A 23,436-nucleotide genomic window follows, 5' to 3' on the forward strand; every position below is an offset into this window, starting at 1 on the left:
CAAAATAAAAGAAAAAAAAGAGCAAAGATTAAAGGAAAAGTGTGGAAAAGGTGACAGTGGGCCAGTCCTGGTTTTGGGCCTCCTGAGGCCTGCAGGGCCTCTATCAGCCACCCAGATTGAGCACTTGAGGGGCAGATTAAGTGTTGCAGTCTCAGGTGGGTTTTTTCATTTAGAACAAAAAACAGAAGTTATAAATGTGAAATTAATCGTAAATTGAACTCTGAATTAAGAGTTTTAAAAGCCTTTTTTTTTAAGAGTTTTGGTTAATTTTTCTTCGAAGCGACAACGGTTCTGGCTTAAACCGGTTCTCCACCTGCCGACAGCGGTGGAGCAGAAAAGGTGAAGTACATGAGGAGCGAGGCCCGAGCGCGCGCGGAGCAGAGGAGAAAAAAAGAAACCACAGGGAGCTCGCGGGGCCTCCCTCGCGGAGCCTCTGGACAGCCCCGTGAACGAGGCGACAAAATAAAGTCACGTGATCCAAAATGGGCAGTCCTCTGACGGGGCTGAAAAAAGCCATTTTCTGGCGCTGCTGCAAATTCTAACCCAACAAGTCACCTGGACCCCCGGCCGGCGGCGGAGTCGAGCGTATATGTCCCCGAAAGGTAGGGACTAATTTGTCGCGGAAGGCTCGGTTTCAGACTAGCGCGGCCGCTTTGGCGGAGGCGTACACGGAGTGCTCGGCGTCACGTTCGAGGCTCTTGTTTGCCTTTAGACTCAGCCCGTCTGTCAGTGAATGTAAGATGGCTGCTTTGTGCACGGTTGAAGCTCCGAGCGGCACAGCGGCCCACCAACGCCGGAGACAAGCTCCGGCGCTGGCGGGCCGCGGTGTCGCTCGGACGGCGAGGCTGCGGGGGAGGGAGGTGGCGGGGGGGAATGGGAGTCGCTCTTTGTTGGTGAGACGAGGCCGCGCGGGGCATCCAGCCCTCCACATCCCCGCAGGCTGCGCGGCGGACGTGCGGGGCTGCTCTCCTCAGCTCCGATTCACTCCGATTTCTCCCTCCGCAGATGGATAAGATGCAGCCGAACCGGGTGAAGATCACAGAGCTGAACCCGCACCTCACGTGCCCGCTGTGCGCCGGATACCTGATCGATGCCACCACCATCGTGGAGTGTCTGCACTCCTGTAAGTGCCACCGCAGGAACCCCGCAGACCTGCTCCTGTTTGGGTTTTCAGAGCGAGGCCTGTAGAGGTGGAGGAGGAGGAGGCACACGCGGGGGGTCACCTCACCTCATTCAAACTCATCCACCTGAACATCTTCATCTGCTAAGTCACTTTCCATCATTACTGAGGAGCATCGTGAACATCTGCTCCGTGCAGACATGCAGGATGCTCCGTCCGGATAGACGATTGCATCGTCTGCAAATGTGATTATCATTGATGTCCAAACCAGGTTCTTGCCAACACCTAGATTCTCTACAGTAATCTGATTACTTCCTGTGTACATTTGTTCTTTTACTTCTAAGAATGTTTACAAAATAACAAGAGGTCACAAATAGCCAACAATAACAAGATTTGGAGGACACCAAAAGTCTGTAGATCATTGATCTTTGTATGATCTTTATAGATCTATAATATCTTTAGATCGATCATCTCTGTAGATCTATGCATGATATCCTTAGATCTATCATCTCTGTAAATCTTTCATCTCTGTAGGTTAATTATCTCTTGAGATCCATAACCTCTATAGATCTATGCATGATATTCTTAGATCCATCATCTTTAGATAAATGCATGATCTCTGTTGATCTACAGTATCATCTCTGTAGATCAATGTATACTCTTTGTGTATGATCGCTGTAGATCTAAGTATGATTTGTTTAGATCTATAATCTCTGGAAATCTGACCAGGTGTTAAAAGAGCAGAAAGATTTCTCACACAAGCTTTGAATGACATCTCATAATAGACTAAAAGTTTTTACTCCAGTTCAGAAAAATCTCGTGAACAAATCAGATCTCAAAATTGCAGTAATCAGATTACTTTAAATGATCAGTTTTGTAGAATATTCCTCCGTGTAATCTCATAGTCCCGTAAATGTTTTAAAACAGTTCCAACTGGACCGTTCCAAACTGAACTGGACTAAAACAATACAGAGTTAGTGGAAATGATTTTTTTATATTATTCTATTAAAGATGTCTTTGTTTGGTGCCTCCAGGCACTCTTGAGTCAGATTTTTATGGAGGAAATTGTTGACATATGACTCCTTATCTTTTCCTGGTTTGGCTGTTTTGGATGTAACTCATCCTGGCGGAGGTAAAATTTGCATTTTGTTTGGTTTGATCAAAGCATTAAAGCTCTTTGTCTCCTGCTGTTTCTGGACAGAGCTGCCCAGATCAGGTCCTTTAGATCTACTCTGATTATTTGGATCAGGCTACTTTTGGTTCTGATTGGTTAAACCCTCGTGATCCACCTCTGCAGGATTGGATGGAACTGCAGACCTTTCCTTCTGTTCAAAGCAGTTCTGATTGGATGTTGGTATTCAGCATTTCTGTATTCTAGGAGAAAACTTGGGTATGTATCGATGCAGATTGGTCAACACAACCGAGTTTTTTGAGGTTCCAGTTGTCACGTCGTCATGGGGAACAGCTTGTTGCTGAGAAAGGAACTTCTATGTTTCTGACATTTATGTTTTTAGATTTTTGCTCGTATTCATTAAAAGAAAAAAAAAAAGGCAGATCTGAATGAAAATTCCACAAAAAAGTTGATTCCACGTGTTTGGTCAGAGCAAACATAAAAAAAAAACAAAGCAGATGAGGATGTTCTGTAGGATGAAGGTCTTCCGAAGTTGGTGGAGTCACTAACAGGGTCTGTTCTTTGTCCAGTTTGTAAAACGTGCATCGTTACCTTCCTGGAGACGAACAAGTTCTGCCCTCGATGTGACATCCAGGTCCAGAAGTCGTGTCCACAGCTCAGCATCAGGTAACCAGGATTTCCCCACGTCTATTCCCAAATATTTGGCTTATCTTCTTTTTAACCGTTCTGTCTGCTTCACAGAGCCGACAAAACTCTACAAGACATAGTTTATAAGCTCGTTCCGGGCCTCTTCAAAGGTAAGCCCCTCCCACTTTTTTATCACCTTTTTCTTTTTTTTTACATATTAGAGTTGCAGCTCTCAGAGAATAATCACCTTTTGAGTTTCGTTGGGTGGGACTGATAATTATTCCCTTGGGCCTTCTGGAAGACCAGCTGTGGACAAAGCGGGAGCTGCTGGGATCTCCTTACTGGGATCCAGTTACTGAAAATTTAGATTTTTTTGGTCTTTTTTCTAATCCTGTTCGACAAAAAAAGAGGGTTGTGAGTGACTGATGCTGACTTTCCCCCTCTTTTAGAAAGAAGTTAATATATGTATATCTTTATAAAACTGTTTAGTTGATTAAATTGGCTGCTCTAATAAACTTCCACAGATCAAACATTAAGGAACTGCTATCATGAAAATTGTGTTTTTGGTGCATTGAACATGTGGCATTTTATTTTGACGATGGAGGACATATATGAAAGAAAAGAAGCTAAAATAGCATTTCTGAGTGTTTCTTTGTTCAAAGTGTTGTGAATTTGGAGTAGACAAAAAATATACCTGGAAAAGCTCTTGTTTGTGATGTAGAAAATGCACTAGCTGGGCCACAAGCTCCTTATCTGGTCCATTGTGCATCCACTTGTAGATGACTAGATTAATGTACGTCTATGTTTTCCTAATCTGAGCTGGTATCTGGCTCAGAACTGGCTCCAGTATTGCTTGTTATTTTTTTATTGCACTTTTAATGTTAGGTTGGGAGTGTGAGGGGCTGAAAGCTAGTGGGAGAGCACAAAAGGAATGATGGGATATCAGCAGAGGGGCAGATCCCACCTGCTCTGCAGAAACTATTTTCTAGAAAACTGTTTTTTTTCCTTTTGGCTAATAACAGCACACTCGACTATAAGAGCACTGAGATCACTTTTAAAATAGATTAAAAGATGATCAAAGTGGGTGTTTAAATGGTTGAAAAGTTTACAATAACTCAAAGATTGCAAGCTTTTCTGTGTAGCTGGCAACACGGAAAAGCGTAACAAGTACATTTACTAAAAGTCAAACAACAAAAAAAACCTATGTATGGACATTTCCTACTTCAAAAAAAAATAAATACACAGTCCAAACTAAACTCCTAACAAAAACCAGGAGGAAAGGAAAAGGCTGCTTCCTTCTTAGTTTCTCAGCCAAAATCAATTATACCCCAATAAGGATTGTCAACATAATTTATTCCAGTATGGTTGGCCAGATTAAATATAAAGCCCCAAGGCCATAGTTTTCCCACCCCTGAGTAAGAGGCATAGATAGAAAAAAACAAGCTCTCGTTCAATGTTAGAAATGATGAAGATGAGGAGAATCTAGAAGAGGAGGCAGCAGGTGTTCGAAAAGGATCCGGATATAAACCTTATTGACAGCAGTTAAGGAATGACTGTATATGAGAACTGGATAGAGCAAGTGTGATGTCACCCATAAAAAAAAAAAAAAACAACCCACTTCCAGTTCCATAAAAACAAAGTCAATTCAGTTTTAGATTTTTTTTTTTTTTTTTTGGAGATATGGACGGCGCCAGGTTGGAGCCAGACAACGTCAGTATGCAGTGATTGGTCCTAGGTGGTCTGAGTCATCGTTTCTATGGAAACCAGCCTTGCCAATCAGGAGTGAATTTGTTGTTAGTTCACATCCAGGGTTCACAAAATCGGTCAAGAGTTTTAAATGTGGGCCAGGAGGCACCATGTACTGTAATAGAGGTGTCTGATTGGTCAGTTTATAACTTGATCTACAGAAATTGGAATTTGAAGGTTTTAAAAACAATGGTTTCAAAGCAATAAGTATTATTCTGACTGAGTAACAGCGGTTTATTTCCCAATAGAAGTCCTCTGGGTTTTGGTTTCTTGGAACCAGCAGGTACTGGGTGGCAGTGGCTCAGGTGGTAGAGCGGGTCAGCTAATGATCAAAGGATAGGCTGTTCGATTCCGGCTCCCGCCAGCCAAGTGTCGTTGTGTCCTTGGGCAAGGCACCTAACCCTACTTGCCTCCAGTGTGGCTCCACTGGTGTGTGAATGCGTATGAATGTTCCGGTGATGGTCAGAGGGGCCGTAGGCGCATACTGGCAGCCACGCCTCTGTCAGCCTGCCCCAGGGCAGCTGTGGCTACAGTAGTAGTTTACCACCACCAAGTAGGAATGAGGTGTGAATGAATAATGGATATACAATGTAAGCGCTTTGAGCGTCTGGAAAAGCGCAGATAAATCTAATCCATTATTATTATTATTACTTCCTGTTTGGAACGCAAGTCCAGTTCTCATATACAGTCAGTGGTAAAAATAGGAACTATTCTGGTTTTCAGTCCCAGGTGCATGCTGGGAGTCCTCGTGTGATAGAAGTTTGTTTGTGCCTTGCTCTGATTCCCTACCGTTAATTGGTGTTTTTATTCGATGATTCCAGACGAGATGAAGCGGCGGCGGGACTTCTATGCAGAGAATCGCGTGCTGGAACCAGGGGAGGTGGTGGAGACCTTCAACATCGCAGAGGATGAAATCATCAGTCTGTCCATACAGTTCTATGAGAGGAACAAGTGAGTCGGACCCGTCTGTGAAAGTTCTCTGCTCAGACTTCTGGTCGGTTCACTTTCCTGTTCTGTTTCCTGCAGAAATAACGAGAGGCAGCGGTCGGAGACAGAAGGAGACAAGGTACGACCCAGCGGTCCTGCTGCTTCTGCAAGGTTGGATGAAGGTCCTCACGTGTTTGCTGTTCTTTGGTCTCAGGCTAACGGGAAACGCTTCCTGCAGTGCCCGGCAGCCATGTCCGTCATGCACTTAGCGAAGTTCCTGAGGAGCAAGATGGACATCCCCAACAACTACAGGGTGAGCCTCTGCAGCATCCACTCTTTACTGAAGGAGCAAGAAAAACCTCGACACAAATGTCCAACTTCTATTTCCTCGGCAGGTTCACCTGACGATTCAGATTTTAAATATTACAGCAAGAGACCAGAATATAGCAAAACAATCTATCATTTATTGTCAGTACAAGGATGAGCTGAAAGGTGAACAAAAATTCAGCAGCTCAAGACAAACGAGAGGTAGTCACAGGGTGCAAATGTCTTTAAAATAAATGAAAATCGAATAAAATCAGATTTTATTTGATGTTATTAGTTTAGAAGGAAGACTGTTAGAGTACTTAAATAAATTCAAATTAAAAAAGTAATGAAATCAATATAATCTTTCATATCTGAGTCAAGACTGAAAAAATCCGATGTCAATACAAATTGTATTCATGCACACTTAATACAAAGCGTCAGTAACTAAATTAATCTGGAGTAAAAGTAATAAGCTACCAGAAATCTTTGAGTAATTGTAAAAAAAAAAAAAATCAGTAAGTGTTTATGTTCACAACAAAAGTCAACATTTGTGTAACACAAAATGTTTTTTCATGTCTACATTGAGGATCTCAACTTTAACCTTTAATAAACAGGAAGTAGTTCTTTTATCTCCATCTGAAAAATGTGACCTTTACATGGAGCTGCTCTGGACTCGTCGTTTCTTCCTCCCGTTTGATTGGCTCCCATGAAAAATGACAGTCTTTAGCCAATAAGTGTTCTGTCCTGTTGTTTTACCTGAACATTAAGAAAATATATATACAAGTTAGTAATGCACTATATTGACTTTTTACAACCGATATCCGATGTTTTTCAGCCTCTTGCAGCCGATACCGATAATCAACCAATATATTTTTACGTACTTGAGAAAAAAAATATTTGCAAGTTAAAAAGTAAGAGTGCATGGCTCTTATGTATTCCAACAAATTTGCAGAACTAGTTTTACCTGTGAATAAATTGAACAACAGGTAGTACAAACACTATTAGTAGTTCTGCCATACATCTGTAAATAGAGAAACTCCATTTCAATGGTCAGAACAAATGCTAAGACTTTAAGTTAGATAGCAGTGTAACAAGGACATTTTTCAACACAAATAATACCCAATATAATAACGTGCAAAAGAAATACTTGAAACTCAGTTAAAAAAATTACTGCTTTGTTTTAAACTGATGTGCAAAATAAATGGTTAAAGGCCTATTATATTTTATTTTTGGTTTTTATTATAGAAAATGAATCGATTTAGCTCCTATGTGTTTATCTCAAAACATCGGTTATGCAAGAACTTAGAAGTTCCTGTTTGGATTGAAGCATAAAGCAGGTCAGTATTTCAAGGAAATTTTCCACTGAAAGTTTGCCCTAATAATCGCCATGCACTATAGAAAAGCCTCCCAACATGCATTGCACCATTAAAGCAGTTTGGTATTTTAGGCAGTTAAATCTCTGATTGAAGCAAACAAATAATTCACATTTTGTCTGTTTGGACTGTCGCAGGTGGAGGTGTTGTACGGAGACGAACCCTTAAAGGACTACTACACACTAATGGACATCGCCTATTTCTACGAGTGGAGACGAGTAAGTGATGGTTTAATTTTTTAAACTTTGGAGATTTGAAATCACACAATTTTTTTTTTTTTTATGTATTAAAACATTAAATAAAATACAAACTTTTGATCAACCCACACTATGTTTGTTAGTGGAAAAAAAAACATTTAAACGTTTGCATGAATCTGCTTCACCATTAAATCTATTGTGTGGTTTTAATTTGGTGTGACAGAAAAGTATGACATATTAAAGATTTTTTCTGCAACCGTTATGGAGATTTATGTAATTTTTAATGTCAGAGATGCATCTTCCGTTAAAGACAGCAGCTGAAATGAGCAGAAGTCAAGTTTCATGTGTTTCGAATAAAACTTTATTGATCCCACAGTGGGGAAATTTATTGATTTTTAACTCTCAAAAGACTAAAAATGCACCAAAAAATTAAATCAAAAATAGTAATATCAACTCCTTAAAGGATTATAGATTACCAAACGCATTGAAATTAAAAACCTGTGAGATTTCTAATTTAACCCTCATTGAGGGAAATTACTTAACTTTTTTTGATGTAGAAACTTGTACTATTTTTTGTCCACCAGATGGTGCTGTGGCTTGTTAAACCAGTGCAGCATTTTTTTCTTTTGCCATTGGAAAAAAAAATCTAAATACTTTTTAAAATGTGTGTTTTCTTGTTTTTAAAGGTACAATTAAAATCCATATCCCCCTCACATCTATTGCTGCTCTGAATCCACACTCACAATAACTCGCTGTCTCCACTGAGAAATCATCTTTACAATAGAATCAAAGCTGCACAGGCAATAGACCCATAGCAACCATAATGTTTCTTGCTTGTCTAATGCTGATGAACACAAGTGTGAATTTTCATGTTGCTTTGTTAAGTTAGCAACATCATTTTCCTTAGCAGCCATATTTTGCATTCAGTGAGGATGGGTACTTCGCATGACGTGTACTTCAGATCTTCCAGCAGCCTTCCATTTGGTTCTCAGAGTAAGGATGCATCTGCAACAAGTGGATCCTAATCGAAATTCAAAAAGTTTGTGTACCCCCTTATGATTTTTTTTGAACATTTTGGTGGGTTTTTCTATGCTCAGGGAGGGGGGACAAACTTAACATCAAAAAAGAAGGAAAAGAGAAATACTCAACAAAAAAAACAGTGCTGCTCTGATTAAACTCACTCTTAATTAATCACAATTTAATAATATGATATTTAGACATGTAATTTTGATTGATGAAAATTTTTTTCTGAGGCTGACTTGATGTCATTTGGATCCATTGCGATATTAAAGGACCTTCTGAAGGTTTAATACATTAAATGTCAGAAGAGTCTTCTCATTTTTCATGTCAAACCCATAATTATATTTTCCATTGAGAATCAATAGGACATTTCTAACAGGACTGCAGTTTTTGGCTTCTACTGAGAAGAGTCTTTAATGAATTAAATAGTTGTTTTAGAACTAATTAGAGATGGGTATCGTTTGGCTTTTATCCGAACCAGCTCTATTGAACGGTTCTAGTGTCTAAAAACATGTCATTTTTTTCCAATAACATTAAAGTGTGATGAAACAGCTTCACAGGGTGAAGGAGACCACTTGAATGTGCCTAAGATACCTTATTTCATTGGCAGTCTACACTGTGGCGCTGCATCTCCATTTTCACACACATATTTGATTCGCACGTTAAACTTAAACTTACTGCTCGACGCTTTCCCTAAAATGTCCTTGATTTCTGTTTGTGGGAGGAACTACCGCCATCATTTTCTGGACTTTATTCGTTGCCACATCATGGAAAACGTGGCTGATGTCGAGCGAGTAGCTTGAGTTTATATGTGTAGGAGAGCTCTACAGAGTCACCGGCAGACACGTCACCATGTCTGGGTTCACCAGATCATTCAGAGACTCTAACAGTTCGGTGACTTTCACCATTTACTGCAGGAACTGGACCTGCATGATGCTCGTTTTAAGCCCAGTTTGATTCCTTGCTTTTCTGCATTAACCCGAGAGGAGAAAGATAAGAATAAAAACTTGACAATCTTTTGATTATTGTCTCGGTGAAAATGCAAAGAACACCATAAGCCCATGGAACTAGAGTAATCCCGCGATGAAGAAACCCACGATGGGTCTTCATCTGTGGGCCAGCCCAGCCACCTGGGGGCCAGCATAGCAAGGGCCGCCGCCCAGGGGCCGGCACAGCTTACTGCGCTCGCTAGCCCCTGGGCGGTGTAGCTCGCTAGCTCTACTGGCCCCTGGGTGGTGTAGCTCGCTAGCTCTACTGGTCCCTGGGCAACGGCGCTTGCTAGCTCTACTGGCCCCTGGGTGGTGTAGCTCGCTAGCTCTACTGGCCCCTGGGTGGTGTAGCTCGCTAGCTCTACTGGCCCCTGGGTGGTGTAGCTCGCTAGCTCTACTGGCCCCTGGTCAGCGGACCACACTAGCTCTTCTGGCCCCTAAGTGGTGGAGCTCGCTAGCTCTACTGTCCTAGCTTTGCCTGACTCTGTGCAGTGGAGCCCAACAGTAACCGGGACAGTCTCCAAAATGGTTGGAAGTTTAAAGCTAAAACCGTGGCATCGAGCAGCCATATTGGATTTATTTTCTACCTCTGATCAAGTTACTGAAAACATCATTTTCCCAAAACTGAGTACTTGTTTGGTTGATGCGCAGTATCTCCTGCCAAAATTGCCCCAATGCTCTAATTTTGCTGCTGCAAGACTGAGTGTCCCAACGCCCAAATCAGGCGGCAGGACCTCAAACCGCATCTGTACATTGACTTAAGATTCAAACTCAATGCCTCTGTCGCACGAATAGCCTCCGGTGTGAATACAGCTTTAGGATAAAATGATTGGCTGGAATTGTACAGAAAAACTCAATAGAGTACAAGTGGTTTACATGTCTGAAACTAAACACAGAAATCCATGTTTTTATATGGTACCAGTACTACTGTATACGTCGGTACCAGAACCAACTTGGTACCGAGTTTATCCATCCCTACACTGATGTTTCTGTTAAAACCTGTGCTGTTGTGTCAAATGTGCAGACAGGACCCATCCCGCTGCAGTATCTGGTAAAGCCGGCCCGCAAGCGCCGGAGGCCGTCCCAGACGACGACCCAGGGCCACTCCGACGGCATCAACACCAGCCCCACGTCAGAGAGCGACTCCCACAGCGACAAAGTCCACAGCCCCGCCGCCGCCGCTCAGACGCCCAGAGCTTCCACCCAGTCCAGCCCTGCCTCCCACACCCCGTCGCCGGCCATCCAAAGCCCCAACGGTACCACTGTGCCCAACAACACTCAGCGACACACTCACACCTCCAAACAGGGTTCAGGCTCTCGCAAGGTGACTGTGAACGGCACGAGCTCGGGGGCGGGAAAAGAGGAGGCGAGGGGAGGCGACAAAAGCGGGTTGCTGCCGGCGACCTAACGGTGAGCGGGGGGGGCGGACAGTGTTGGAGGAGGCGCGAGCCTGAATCCTTCTGGACTAACGGGAGGAAGATTACTGTTATCTTTCAGCTGGAAAGACGGGCAAGTGCAGCCAAATGGACACTTGTATGTATGTGTGTGTTTGTGTGGTAGACTAGAACCGTGCACACATACCAACTGTACAGTATGTATCAAATGTGAGCATGTGTGCAAACATATGTATAAACTTATCTTTTATACAAGATATTGTAATCGTTTTGTATTGTATATGCAGTTGGTCCGGTTCATTTCTACAGACTGTTCTGGTTTCCTTTTACGAGACAAAAAGCCTGATGGGATATTTTTCTTTTCAAGTGAAACGGCGGGAAGTATTTCAAAGAATGTTTGTGTACTTGTTAGCAAGCAGCTAAATCCTTTAAAATGTCTGTTTGAGGATGCAGATTTTCTCGCTATTGCTCTCAAATAATTTATTTTCTTAGTTGTTTTTTTTTCCAAGTTTGTGCAACTTGTTTCCTTAAGCAACATTGCAGTGACCCAATCAAGAAAATGACTCAAAAAATTCAAAATGGCGGAACAAAAACATATATTTTTTAACTTTGATTTAAATGTTCAAAACTGGTTTAATGTTTTGAATATGTGGCTCACTTAAACTCTTTTTTTTCACTTGGATTGAAGCAGTTTGGCACAAAACTACTAGGCTAATGCTAATGGGACAGCACAAAAAGACTTGCTATTTAAATCCAATGTAGTAGTAAAACGCAACTGTACTCTGCATCATAACGGTTTGCTCAAGCATTTATTACTTTTTCTATTTTTTTATTTTCAAACTACTGGACTAGCAGGATCTTTACACCTTTGCATTCTCCATACAGTAGTAGTAGCGCATACAAAAAAAAAGGCTAGGCTACGCTATAATTAAGGGGAAAGGACAAAGCTAATTTTTCACAAGCTAAAACAAATATAAATGTTTAAAAAAATGCTATATTACCATTTCTTTTATACCATAGTAGTTTTGCATGATGGTAAAATTGCCTGCTCACGTTTTTTTTTTCTTTTGTTTGTTTTACTTCATGTGCTAGGCTAACAACTAGCTAAGTTAACAACTTCTCCAAGCAAAAAGGAGTCAAAGTGAAACAACATTTTGAAAATAACTAAATTGTCCCCTATTTTTTCACTGTAAGACTTAAAAATATTTTTTATTTATTTTTATCCAAGATTAAACTAATCCATAAGGCAAAGAGGAGCACATTTTTTTGTTATTTTAACCATTTTTTTTAGCTAGTGTTACCACTCATGTTTTAGCCAAATGCTTTTTGATTTTTATGACATAAAGTATGCAACTCACAATAAGGAGTGGATTTAAGTAGTTTAGCTTCGAAGCTAGGCTAATGCTAATCGGAGTACTCGAAAAAATGAAAATTCCTGCCATTTAAATCAAACATAGTGGCTTAAACCATCTTTTTTACATTTTCTGAATTTACAGCAGTAAGGCAACCATTAACGCCTTAGCATTATTTGTTAGCGCTAGCTATTCGTGTTTTGATGCAAAAGTGACTAAATCAACTAGGCAAGAAAATCCTTTACCTGTAGAGTGCTAAATTTTTTTCTTTTTTTTTCTTTGTCGTGAAATTCTCTGTCACAGATGGTACGCGTTGGAACATGTTCCTGGTAAAAACGAGGTTAATATTGTCACTGCGAACTTTGTGGACTAACTCCATGTAAGTTAGAAGCTAAAGTGACTGAAACATCACACAAAATTACTGGAGCTCCTTGTAAAAAAAGAAAAATAACATAAAATTTGCACAAACCTCTTTTCTTTTTAAGCTAGGCTATTTAAAATAGGCACAATTTTTTTTTTTGGTTTGTTTGCTTTTTTCCGCTACCTAAACTATTTCTCAAAGTTGCACATTTCAGCTGTAACTGTTGTAGAAAATGTAGCACTAACCACATTACCAAAAGTAGATTTTGTCAGAGTAAGTCTGTTTTGGTTTATAAAGTAAAAATGCTGAGATTTTTTTGGTTTCAGACTCCTCAGACGTACTTCTCACAGCTTCACTTGAAAACCAAAATATCCTAAAGGCTTCATAGCGTGGCTCACTACGCTGGCTGAATGTAAAGGAAACCAGGAAGTAGTCTTTGCCTTTAAACAGTCCCTTTCCAAAATGCTGTTTAAGTGTCTGATTTAAGCAACAACTCATCAGGTGACATGTTTTGTTATTAAAACCATTGATGCACTTTTTTTAAGGCCCCGACACGGAAACCAACAAGTATTTTCCAGCAGGAGAAGCTTTTTTTTTGTTTTGTTTTCTTTCTTTTTTGAAGTACAAGCACTACCACGCTCTCCAGTAAACCGTTTTCTTGTTCTCATGCCGTTAAAAGAACTCTAAAAGGATTTAAACATTTTCACCACGTTTGTTGTTCCATCGGTTTCAACATTCCTCATGTTGCTTTTCAGCAGACAATACTTTTTAAATCAGCCATATGTGCATGTTTAGGTCAATAAAGTTTTTACTTAACATGTTGTCTTGGTCTGAGCGTCACATTCATGAATCTGGAAAAATTGTTTTTTTAGCATGCTGCTTGAAAAAGAAAAGGACAAAACACTTGAATAAACAGGTCAAAATAGAGATTAGAAGAACCATAAACGAGAATAAAACAATGTATTTCACCAGTTTTAAAGAAGTCTAAAGGATCTAAAATGATGTGTTTCTCCCTCCTATTTTTTTTTTTGTTTTTTAATAAAATTCTATATTTAATTGTTCACAACAGAAATAATAAAGTAAAACTGTTTGGAGATGCAACTTTGTTCTTATAAAACACCATCAAAGCAATTTCCTGTCTGCTTGTGAGAAAAGTATTTTTAGTGTCACATTTTTTTTCTTAATTTCAACAAAATATACTTTTTCCATTTCAATTTTTTTAATTTGTCAAAATAAATTTGAAAATGTTTTTTTTTAATAATACAACTTTTTTTATTTCTATTTATCAGACTTAATTTTACTATTGAAATCCAAAGTTGACATTCAGATCTGAAATGAAAATCAAATTTAACTTTTTTTCTCACAATTAAACTTAATATTTCATTCAATTCAAATTTATTTTGTAAATCATTTTTCCTCAGATATTTTTCTTAAAACACTGACTTTGCCATTTAATCGTTTTTCTCTAGATAAATGGGGCCTTTTTACATGTTGTGATTTTAACTTTTGTAACTAACTTAAGATAATTTTTAGACTAAAGTCGTCACATTTTGACTTTAAAATTCAAGAATTTAAAGTTTTCTCAATGCTTTTTGTTTAGTTTTGCTATTTTTTTCAGTATTTTGGAATTTCTAGCTTTAAAGTATAATTAAAAATCCTAATTATAATTGCAAAAAGTCACTTTTTTGTCTTTTTTATTCATTAGATCTTGTTACACCATTGTCCTTTAAATGTATCCTCTAAAAAGTGTTTCTGTGCATATCCTTTAAAATGCTGGCTTACATGTGGTTTATAGAATACCACAGCTCACACAGGAAACATTCAAAATGTTACATTAGAGCAGTGTTTCCCTAATCTGTCCCTCTGGGAACACTGACCTGCAGTTTTTCTTAGTCCGGCCCTCCGAAAAACACACCCACCTCTGATGACTGTCATTATCAGGCTTCTGCAGAGCTTTATAATGAGCTGAATCAGGGGCTCATGAAGGGAAACATGCAGGTCAGACTTCCCTGAAGACCAGGGTTGGGAAGTTACGCTGCAAAAACAAACCCCTAGAAATAAGTAAAAAAAATATATAATTAAACTTTTTTTTTTAATGAACAAAAACAAAAACTGCTAATGGAGGAGAAAAATTGTCTAAGTATTCTAATAAAAAAATTCTAGTCACTAAGACATGTTTTCTTAAACTAAAAAACGTTCTTCATAAGATTTTTTTTTGTTCCACGACAAAAAAATTACATTTTTTCTTGAAATAAGAGTCCTATTCCGTTTTTGCAGTTAGTGTTTTTGTTCTCGTAGCGGTTTCCTTCTTAAACGATGAAACACTGATTCTGTGAGGTAAGATTGTACGATTAGTGAAAAAATAATTTCAGAGACTGAATTCCATCTGATGTAAACGGAGCCAGTCAGTGTTGGTGCGACAGCACTTCCTGTCAGGACTCCGGGTGTTGGTGGAGCGAGGCGGACACGATGAAGTTCTGCTTGTGGGTTCCATCGCAGAATGGCGGCTTGTTGGTGTGCTTGCATCCACACAGCCAGACCGTGGCGTCCTCCTCCTGGACGAAGCGCAGCGGCAGAAGACGGCTGCCTTGGGTTTTGTGCGATCCGTCGCAGAAGGGCTGGGAGGCAGACCGGGGTAGATCAGAGGACAAATGGGATTTGAACCTTCTGAACTTCCAGATGCTTTACCTGCTTCTCGCTGAGTCCACAGCTGCACCACGAGTAACGTTTTCCTGCGGAAAGTTCCACCTTGAAGGGCTTCTTAGACGGGATGACAGGTTGAGGAGGGAGAGTGGACAGAATGACCTGAGAGCAGAAGGAAGGCTTAGGAGCAGAGAAACAGGAAAAATATGAAAAACTGCAGCTTTGAGGAGAAAGTTGGACAGCTGTTGAATCATTGCTGCACCAATATGTTAAGAAATTAAATAAGAGAAGGATTTCTGACTTTTTTATTTTACATTCTTTAGAATTGTTTGACATTTCTCTTAAAAATTTAAAAGTATTTTTCCCAGAAATTACAAAACAATTGCTAAGTATATACACAGTTTTTTTTAATGATCACATTTCTATCTTAGTTTTTTACCACATATGTAGAGTTGAAATTTGACATTAACATTTTATTAATTGTATCTGCTAGAATTTACACACAGATGCTTCAACAAAAATGCTGTAACATTTAACCACAGAACTTTTAGGATAAATTATAAACTGAACATTTTGGTTTTTTTTAATCCAAAAAGGAAAAAGTTAAAAAAAGGAAAATCCACCACTTTCATCTTCCAAGCTTCCAACCGAGTTATTATCCGTTTTACATACATTTACTTCTACTTTATTGCTAACATAAACACACAAACACATAAAAAATATTGTCATAAGTACCACCCAAAACATGTCCAATGCGAAAATGTATAAATTATGCAAAAATGTTGACAAACACCATTTAAGTGAGTATAGCAGGGAGTGAACTTGTGTGTTCATTTACATTTTGTTATTGTATCATATAAAACATGTGTATCTGTTTAATTTTAAATTATAATGCAATTGTTTTATAGTTCAGTGTCAGATAAAATAAAGTTTGTTCTGAACAACCCAAGTTCTAAGTTGCTTTGTAGAATTATAAAATGCATTAATACAACTTGACACATTACCTGGGTTTTTTTTTTTTTTTAGTTTAACTTTTTTTATGCTTATTAATATTATCATTAGTGTGTTGTTTTGTTTGACTTATCAGGAAAAAAAACATTTAAAAAAAAGGTTTAAATATGGAATGTCGAGATGTGCCTCGGGATGCTAAAAATATCACGAGGGGCCAGAATTCTTATGGCGTTCCTGCCCGGATGGTATTTAGTGTCGGACCACCATCTGTAGTTTTGAAAACTATGATTTTTATTAACGTTTTTGTATCTAAAAATAAAAACGACGTGGCATTATTTGCATCAAGGTCCTAATTACCGTTTGAACTTCCCACCCGGTTTGCCGCAGGTGAATTCTTTTACAGCCGTAAATTCAGATAAAAACGCCGATATTTGACCCTTTTTTTAAACTGACATGCGCACTTTTACCTTGAACACCGGAGCTCCTCGCGCTCGATTCAGGGTGACCCTCGCCAAGTGGGTCACGAGCGTGTTCATGTTTATGTTAAATTTGTACACATATGTCATAGACATAAATCTGCAGCCTATCGCGCGTGCGCTGTGAAGTCTGAACTTGCCTTACGGGGTAAAAAAAAAAAAAAAAAAGATGGATTTTTTAAAAATGTAACAAAGATGAACAAACATTTAAAAACTCCAAAAATAAATAAATTACAAACTCGAAGAGAAAAAGAAAATATTTTCATCGGAGACGTGAGCGATAATTGGAAGAATGTGATGGTCACGTGGTAGAACTAAACCAATCAGATAGAGTTCAACTGATTTAGGAAGTGAAATCAAAGTATTGATAATAATTCAGGAGGGTGGGGGAGTTTTCTGATATTTAATTTGATTTGTATTAAGATTGCTTTAGGTGTGTTACTGTAGATTTTCATATCATTGTCCACCTAAAAACAAAACATTATTAATGTAGCTTAGTCGGAGTTCCTGTTATTTCATCAAAGCAAAATATTGCAAAATCTTTATTGTAGGTGAACGTTTATGTTTCTCAATAAACTGTCCCCCCGATGGCTGCAAATGAGATCAAATTCTGCAGTCTGGTTTTTAACCAGCACTCCAAAAGAGAGATAATCGCTAAAGTTTTATCTTTTTACTGACTTCCTGTATACTAAAAAAAAAAATCCGATTTTAGATTACTCACCACAGACTCACCTCTGCTAGCTGTAACTTCATTTTTCCACAAAAAATTATCTCCTAAACACATTTTTTGTTCCTCCACCTGATCCCTTTCACAACAAATCAGTGTCATCTGCAAACATCTTAGCTTTGCATCCAGTTGTCTTTCTAAAACACACCAGCAGGTGGCAGTATTTGTTTTTTTTATATAACTGAGATGCAGAAGACATTCAGACAAAAGTACAAGTATAATATAAATAAAGTTGGATTTGATTCAAGAGAAACCAACTTATTTTTGTTTTCTTTGTCCACAAGACTTAACACTGCATTTCATAAACGTCACATTTATTTTATTGCTCTATTTTAGTGATGTATGTGAATTCACATCCAAAGACGATGAGCTTGGTGTTTATTGCCATAAAATAAAACGAAAAAGAGGAAAGCCCTAAAACATAAATAACCAAGATGCCTTTTTGACTTTTCTTGTTTTTCTTTAATTTGAAGGCACTCAGAAATTATTGAACGTAAATAAACTCTTCAAAAATAGGATTACATAAAACATTTAATATCTACAGTCAAAGTAGAATATTACAGTATTATCCATTTATATTGGTGTGCGTATATTATAATGTAGCAGCTTTATGACACTCTGTGGAAATCATCTGATGGTTACAGCAACATCATATGAGGACTTGTTGGTAGAGACAATACAAATAAGTGTTGATGTTTACTTTTATACAAAAATTTAGTTTAAAATTACTTTTTTTCGCTGATTCTTCTTGATTCAAAGCACCGCCGGATCCATATAAAACAAACAGTCACCACTTTTTTTTATTTTAGCTGCATTTTCATTTAATACAACAGCAAAGATAATGTCATTTCCCCTTGGCGGGTCCGCCGATGCCAACGCCGCTCACTTGAACAGACCTTTCACCGCCTTCACCACGTCCCTGTAGATGACCTTTAGGTGTGAGCCGTCGCAGTACGGTGCATTTTTGGTTTGCTTACAGGCGCAGAGAAAGACGGTCCGGTCCTTGTCGGGGGTGAAGCGCAGAGGGGAGATGCTCGGCGCCTGCTTCATGTGAGCTCCATCGCAAAACGGCTGCAAGAAAAAAAAAAAGGGTAAAAACTCTGACAGGAGGGAAGAGTTACCAGCAAAGGGTAACCAAACCCTAAATCAACTTTTTTTTGGCTGTTGGCCTCTATACATGGGGCTTTAAAAGTGCTGTATGTTGGTCATTACCAAATTTTGTTAAATTCTTGAAAATATGGTCAAAAAGTGGCGGTGTGCTGCCCCCTACAGGTTGAATTGAGGTATTACATTTGAATTTCATGATGGATCAAACCAGTTTGTCTTTTAAATTTAGCTTCTAATTTAGCACTTTTCAATGTTTTTTTTTCTATCGTTTATCCTTTATTTTAGCCTGTTTTAAATTTACTTTCTTTTTACTACTTGTCATTTTCATGTTAGCATAGCTGTTAGCATTTCAGCACTGTTCAGCATCTTCTAAATTTACTTTTTAGCCATAACCAGGTTTAGTGTTTAGTTTTTTTGCTGGCATTTTCTTGTTGTTTTAAAGTTTACTTGCCACAATCCTGAAGTGTGGCTCAGAAGTTTAAAAGTTTAATATTTTAATTTAAATAAAAAAGATGTGTTGTTTTGGTTGATTTGTTTTAGTAAACCAGTTTAGGCTATTTGTGTCTATATTTTCCACATAGACATTTCAACTAGATTCTGCATTTTTTGTTTAAATTCCATACTTAAAATGGAAAAAATGGGATAAGGGCATATTGGAGTCAAAATATTATTAAATGTCTTGTTTGATTTTTGCCTTTTGGATTCAAGTAAATCTACTCCAACAGCAGGACTCTTTTTTTACAAGGTGTATTTTATTTTGAAAGGGACCTGTATGCAATGCTTTCAACAACAGCAACAAAAAAGTTAAATATATAAAAATAGGACACTTTTAAAATGTAATATTAATATTTATAGTTGTAAATAAAGGGTTTAATGATCACAAAATTTTAAATTAAGTTAATTTTTCTAAATGGTGAAGTGGGACTTGGTGGCTCTCACTGGTTTTTGGTTAGTAAGAAACTGACCCAAATGGCTCTTTAATTCCTAATTAATGGCTATTCTCCTACTTTTCCTTTGATACTTTAAAAATAAGCTTTTTCTTGGTAAATAATTTAGCTCTTTTAATTTTCTGTAACCTAGTAAGCTAACTAGCACATTAGCTGAAATTATAATTAATTCTGCTGATAATTAGCACTGCTTATCACAACTATCTGTCTTTTTTATTATCTTTTTAATTTCTTAACCTTTTTTCAAATTGAATAAATATTTTTCTATATCTAAAAAACAAGTTTACTCTTTTTTGTGCCATATTAATCATATATTTGGACATTTTTTTAAATAAAATCTTGTCGGTGTAGCTGCATAACTAACTTGTTTTTGGCTGCACATGTGCTCTCTGTGTAGCACCAACATCTTTAGCCCCAGAGCGAGCAGGACCGCCACTCATCTGCTAACACACTGATGGAAAACAGCTGTCAGTGTAAACATAACAATGAGAAGTTTTCTCAGCGTTACTGGGATGAGACGGATGTCGGAAAAACACTCAGAAAGCCCTCGGGGTTTAGAGATGTCATCAGCTGAGCAAGATCAAAGTGGTAGTTTCAGGCAGCAGTGAAAGCTCACCTGTTTTTTACTGTAACCACACGCACACCAGGCGTAGCGTTTCCCCGCAGATAACTTCACTCTGCAGGGCAGCCGGGCTGCAGGGACGGCCTCTGAGGACTGAGGGCGCCACTGAACCTGGAGGACAAAAAACAACTTTAATCTTTATGAATATGACACCAAAGACGTATTTCACTAGAGGTGGTTTGCTAGCTTGTTTTGTATGCAATGTTGGACGCCATATTGGAATGGTATAGATGGCTGTTTACTGCTATTACAATTGTAAAGAGCTAGAAAAACAAGAATGAGACTTTTTAAGAGTAAATTATTGCTTTTTAACAAGATCTGAGTGATTTTACTCTCAATAGTGAATGTTTTAGATGATCTTGTACCCTAATCAAATCCAATGGCAGCTTTAGACACATTTTCTGGCAGGACCACTGATCTTTTTGGTTTTATGGAGGGTGGTCGCGGTATTTGTGTGTGTTTCAGACCTCAGATCAGACCAGACGACCAGCATTTCCTCAGTAGCGGCGAGCAAAGAGCCCATCACGCTGAGTCCCCGTCCAGTGGGCGGACTGGGAAATGTGGCAAATGAATGCCCGAGTTCTTCTGATAGAGGCTGGGGGAGATCTACTTGTATAACAGGAACCCCCAGCCCAGCCCAGCGCCGCCGCTGCATTATTACCATGACCTGGGTATTATTTTTCTGATGATCTTAGTTTTTTCCTTTTTAAAATAGACCAAAATTAAGCATTTTATAGTCATTTCACTGTGTCTGCTAAGCCATGTCTCGTTGTTTTTATACCATTCCAATATGGCGTCACTCTTTACGTATCTTGGACAAAAGTAAAAAGCCTGCGTGTCATCTCTAGTGATATTAAACTCTATGTATGAAACCCTCAAACTGCTGCAAGATGCAGAGCATTGTGGGAAACCCAACGCCACTCAGGTTTCTGGAGCAGTTCAGAGGCTTAAGACTCTGGAACAATATGGCAGCTTCTTCTTCTTCTTGCTAGGCCAACAAGCTCAAACCTGTAAAAGCTAAACGGTCCCGTTTCTTACTCTCCACACAAAGCCTTCATGTTTGTTCACCTGTCGCCGATAAAACCAGAAATGCTCCTCCCCTGCTTGTCTTAAAAGTCATTAATTTTTTCGATCTTGACAGCCCCCCTTTGCAGTGAAAGCTGATTCCGTTGGGTACTTTGTGCATTCATCAGTTCTTAGCTGACAGCCTGCATGAAGGTAATGGTCTGTAGCAAGCATGCAGCGGTTTGCATGTGCAGGACTGAAGAACCAGTGGAGCCATTCGGATGTTATCAAAGTCAAAACACTTTCTTCCTCTAGAAACTAAAATGTAAGGGGTTTAAATGAGCGAAGGTTGTGACATTTTTTATGAGTAGAAGTGAACTAGACAACATTATCGTTGGAATCCCATCAAACAAATGAGCTAAATAGGAAAAATAAATAAGTTCAGATGACATTTCAACTCAAGTAAGCGTCCTTCTCTAACAAATCGTTTCCATTTATGACTTCATGTAATGACTATTATGGCCACAATTTGCAACTTTAAAACAACACCTTGGTTGTTTTTAGACCAAAGACTGTAAAAGCTGGGCTGCCCAAACCTGCTCTGAAGATCCAGCTCTCCTTGCTTTACTTCCTGACATTTAAAAAATACCCCCAATTTAATCAGTACTCAGTAAAAGGAGGTTACCTGCAATACAGGTAAATCTAGAGGGTCAGTAGTGTTTGATTTATATAGTTTTTGCCTTATTACATTAATTCATTTAAAATTTTACTGTTGTAGCACGCCCAGCCAGGCTTTTAAACAAACAGGGTCTACTTGAGATTACTTTCATCCTCAAGAATTAAAGTTAAAATTAATTCTCCTTAAAAAAATATCAAAAGTTAACTGGTAATACAAAAAAGTAGAACCAGGATAAAGGATGTTTATTACAAGGGACTGAAACTTTGTGGATACTGGATGAACGGAGCTACTTCTTGACCGGATTTAGTCTGGAAATTACTACATTTTAAAACTTTATTACTAATATGTTATTAAAAAAATAAAATAAAATAAAGATGCGAGCAGAGTTGTATGGCTGACAGACCCGCCCTCCACTGCCCTGCCCCCTTCTGTCTCTGCCAGCCTGGTCAGAGCTGCACATGACAAATTCACTTAAAAGTGGCTTTTGTGTTAGTTTTATCTCCATAGCAACCATATTATTATTTGATTGCCTGGAGGTGATAAACATGTCTGTGTAATTTTTAGAAGACTTGACCAAAGTAAAATTTTTAATTACCTTGGTAACAGAGCGTTTTTTTAACTATGCCCACATTCCTAACATTTTCATACTGTATGTCATTTTGTTTCATTCAGGGATTTCATGTATTAAATCTCCACAATATTCCACTAAAAAATATGCGAACTCATGACACTAATACCGTTCGAAAGCTAAAACTTCTAAATCCAATATTTTTTTTTTCCTGAGTAGATTCCCATCAATACTCGATGACGGAGGGCAACAGTTGAGGAGGAGTTTAAGTTTGTAGCTGAGCCTAAAGGGGATTTTTGGGAAATTCAAGAGGGTTTTAGCCAATAAGATGTTTGGGGGTTCAAATCCCAGACTTTCTATTTGGCAGGACACTTCACATCATTCTATTACATGTGTACTGATTTGTATCTTCAGCAACACATCTGACTAAAAATTTGATTATTTTATTGCAAAACACTTACACTTTACATATCACAATGGGGCTGGGGTTACCATGGCGACCCAGTGGAAGGGGTGCGGCATATGATTGATGTGCATCCTGCTTAACATCCAATAGGGAAGTCGTTTTCTACAGACTTGAACTTGAATCAATGAACTTTCTTCCACTCATTGTTCATCGTTTATGGCCGGGTGACAAAATGAACGATTATGAATGAGCGCTGATAAGGGTTCAGTGAAGGTTCATGCTCAAGGTGAACGACGGGAGTGTCGTTCTATTTACATTTCTAAAAGGGGACCATGACTCAGCATTCCCGCCGAAATCTTTACAGCGTTTTACGCTGTAAATAAACTGCACAGAATCACGGAATCGGTCTCGTGGACTCACCGCACAGGCGGAAACGGGCTGGAGCAGATGTGGACTTCTGGAAGTCCGCAGAAACCCGGCCTGGAGCGCGGAAATCAGCCGGAAAGCGCTCATTGTGACGTAAAGCACGCAGAGGGATCCGTGATGGTTTTAAATATTTATTAATATATTTTTTTAAACCTCCGCGCGTCCGGAACAGTCAGGTGAGCTCAGGTGTCTCCTTCCGCAAGGAGTCCCGGCGAAAAGTTAGGACTCCTTACAACATGGCTGCTGCTGCGGCGTCGCTGATTGGACGAAGCCTACGGGTGGCCCCGCCTCTTCCTCCTCGTGCCCTTTGACTCAAATAACATAAACATTATATT

At 38.9% G+C, this 23,436-nt stretch overlaps 2 protein-coding genes across 4 annotated transcripts; one reads left to right on the forward strand and one right to left on the reverse strand.

Annotated features, from left to right (window-relative positions):
• The first annotated feature begins 324 nt into the window (after nucleotides 1-324).
• Nucleotides 325-13,367, forward strand: LOC112156904 (polycomb group RING finger protein 2). Of its 2 annotated transcripts, none has more exons than XM_024289264.2 (9): nucleotides 325-602; nucleotides 1,006-1,123; nucleotides 2,822-2,918; nucleotides 2,994-3,049; nucleotides 5,447-5,576; nucleotides 5,652-5,691; nucleotides 5,767-5,865; nucleotides 7,369-7,449; nucleotides 10,462-13,367. In XM_024289264.2, the coding sequence occupies exons 2-9, from the start codon at nucleotides 1,006-1,008 to the stop codon at nucleotides 10,843-10,845; spliced, it is 1,005 nt and encodes a 334-aa protein (XP_024145032.1). In that variant the 5' UTR covers nucleotides 325-602; the 3' UTR covers nucleotides 10,846-13,367. The 2 variants fall into 2 exon arrangements, with proteins under 2 accessions (XP_024145032.1, XP_024145033.1); XM_024289265.2 differs by lacking the exon at nucleotides 325-602 and adding an exon at nucleotides 634-735.
• Nucleotides 13,368-15,232: 1,865 nt separating this feature from the next.
• Nucleotides 15,233-23,382, reverse strand: LOC112156907 (CDGSH iron-sulfur domain-containing protein 3, mitochondrial). 2 transcript variants are annotated; one of them, XR_004948441.1, is made up of 4 exons: nucleotides 23,096-23,382; nucleotides 20,012-20,128; nucleotides 16,606-18,412; nucleotides 15,233-15,367 (listed from the first exon to the last, which is right to left on the reverse strand). XR_004948441.1 is itself a non-coding variant. In XM_024289268.2 (3 exons), exons 1-3 carry the CDS (start codon nucleotides 23,186-23,188, stop codon nucleotides 18,224-18,226), a joined length of 399 nt encoding a protein of 132 aa, XP_024145036.1. In that variant the 5' UTR covers nucleotides 23,189-23,334; the 3' UTR covers nucleotides 17,854-18,223. The 2 variants fall into 2 exon arrangements, 1 of the variants encoding a protein (XP_024145036.1); XM_024289268.2 differs by lacking the exon at nucleotides 15,233-15,367 and having other exon boundaries at nucleotides 17,854-18,412; nucleotides 23,096-23,334.
• Between the last annotated feature and the right edge of the window lie 54 nt (nucleotides 23,383-23,436).

Source organism: Oryzias melastigma, linkage group LG1 (assembly GCF_002922805.2).
Source record: "Oryzias melastigma strain HK-1 linkage group LG1, ASM292280v2, whole genome shotgun sequence".
Lineage (NCBI taxonomy): Eukaryota > Metazoa > Chordata > Actinopteri > Beloniformes > Adrianichthyidae > Oryzias > Oryzias melastigma.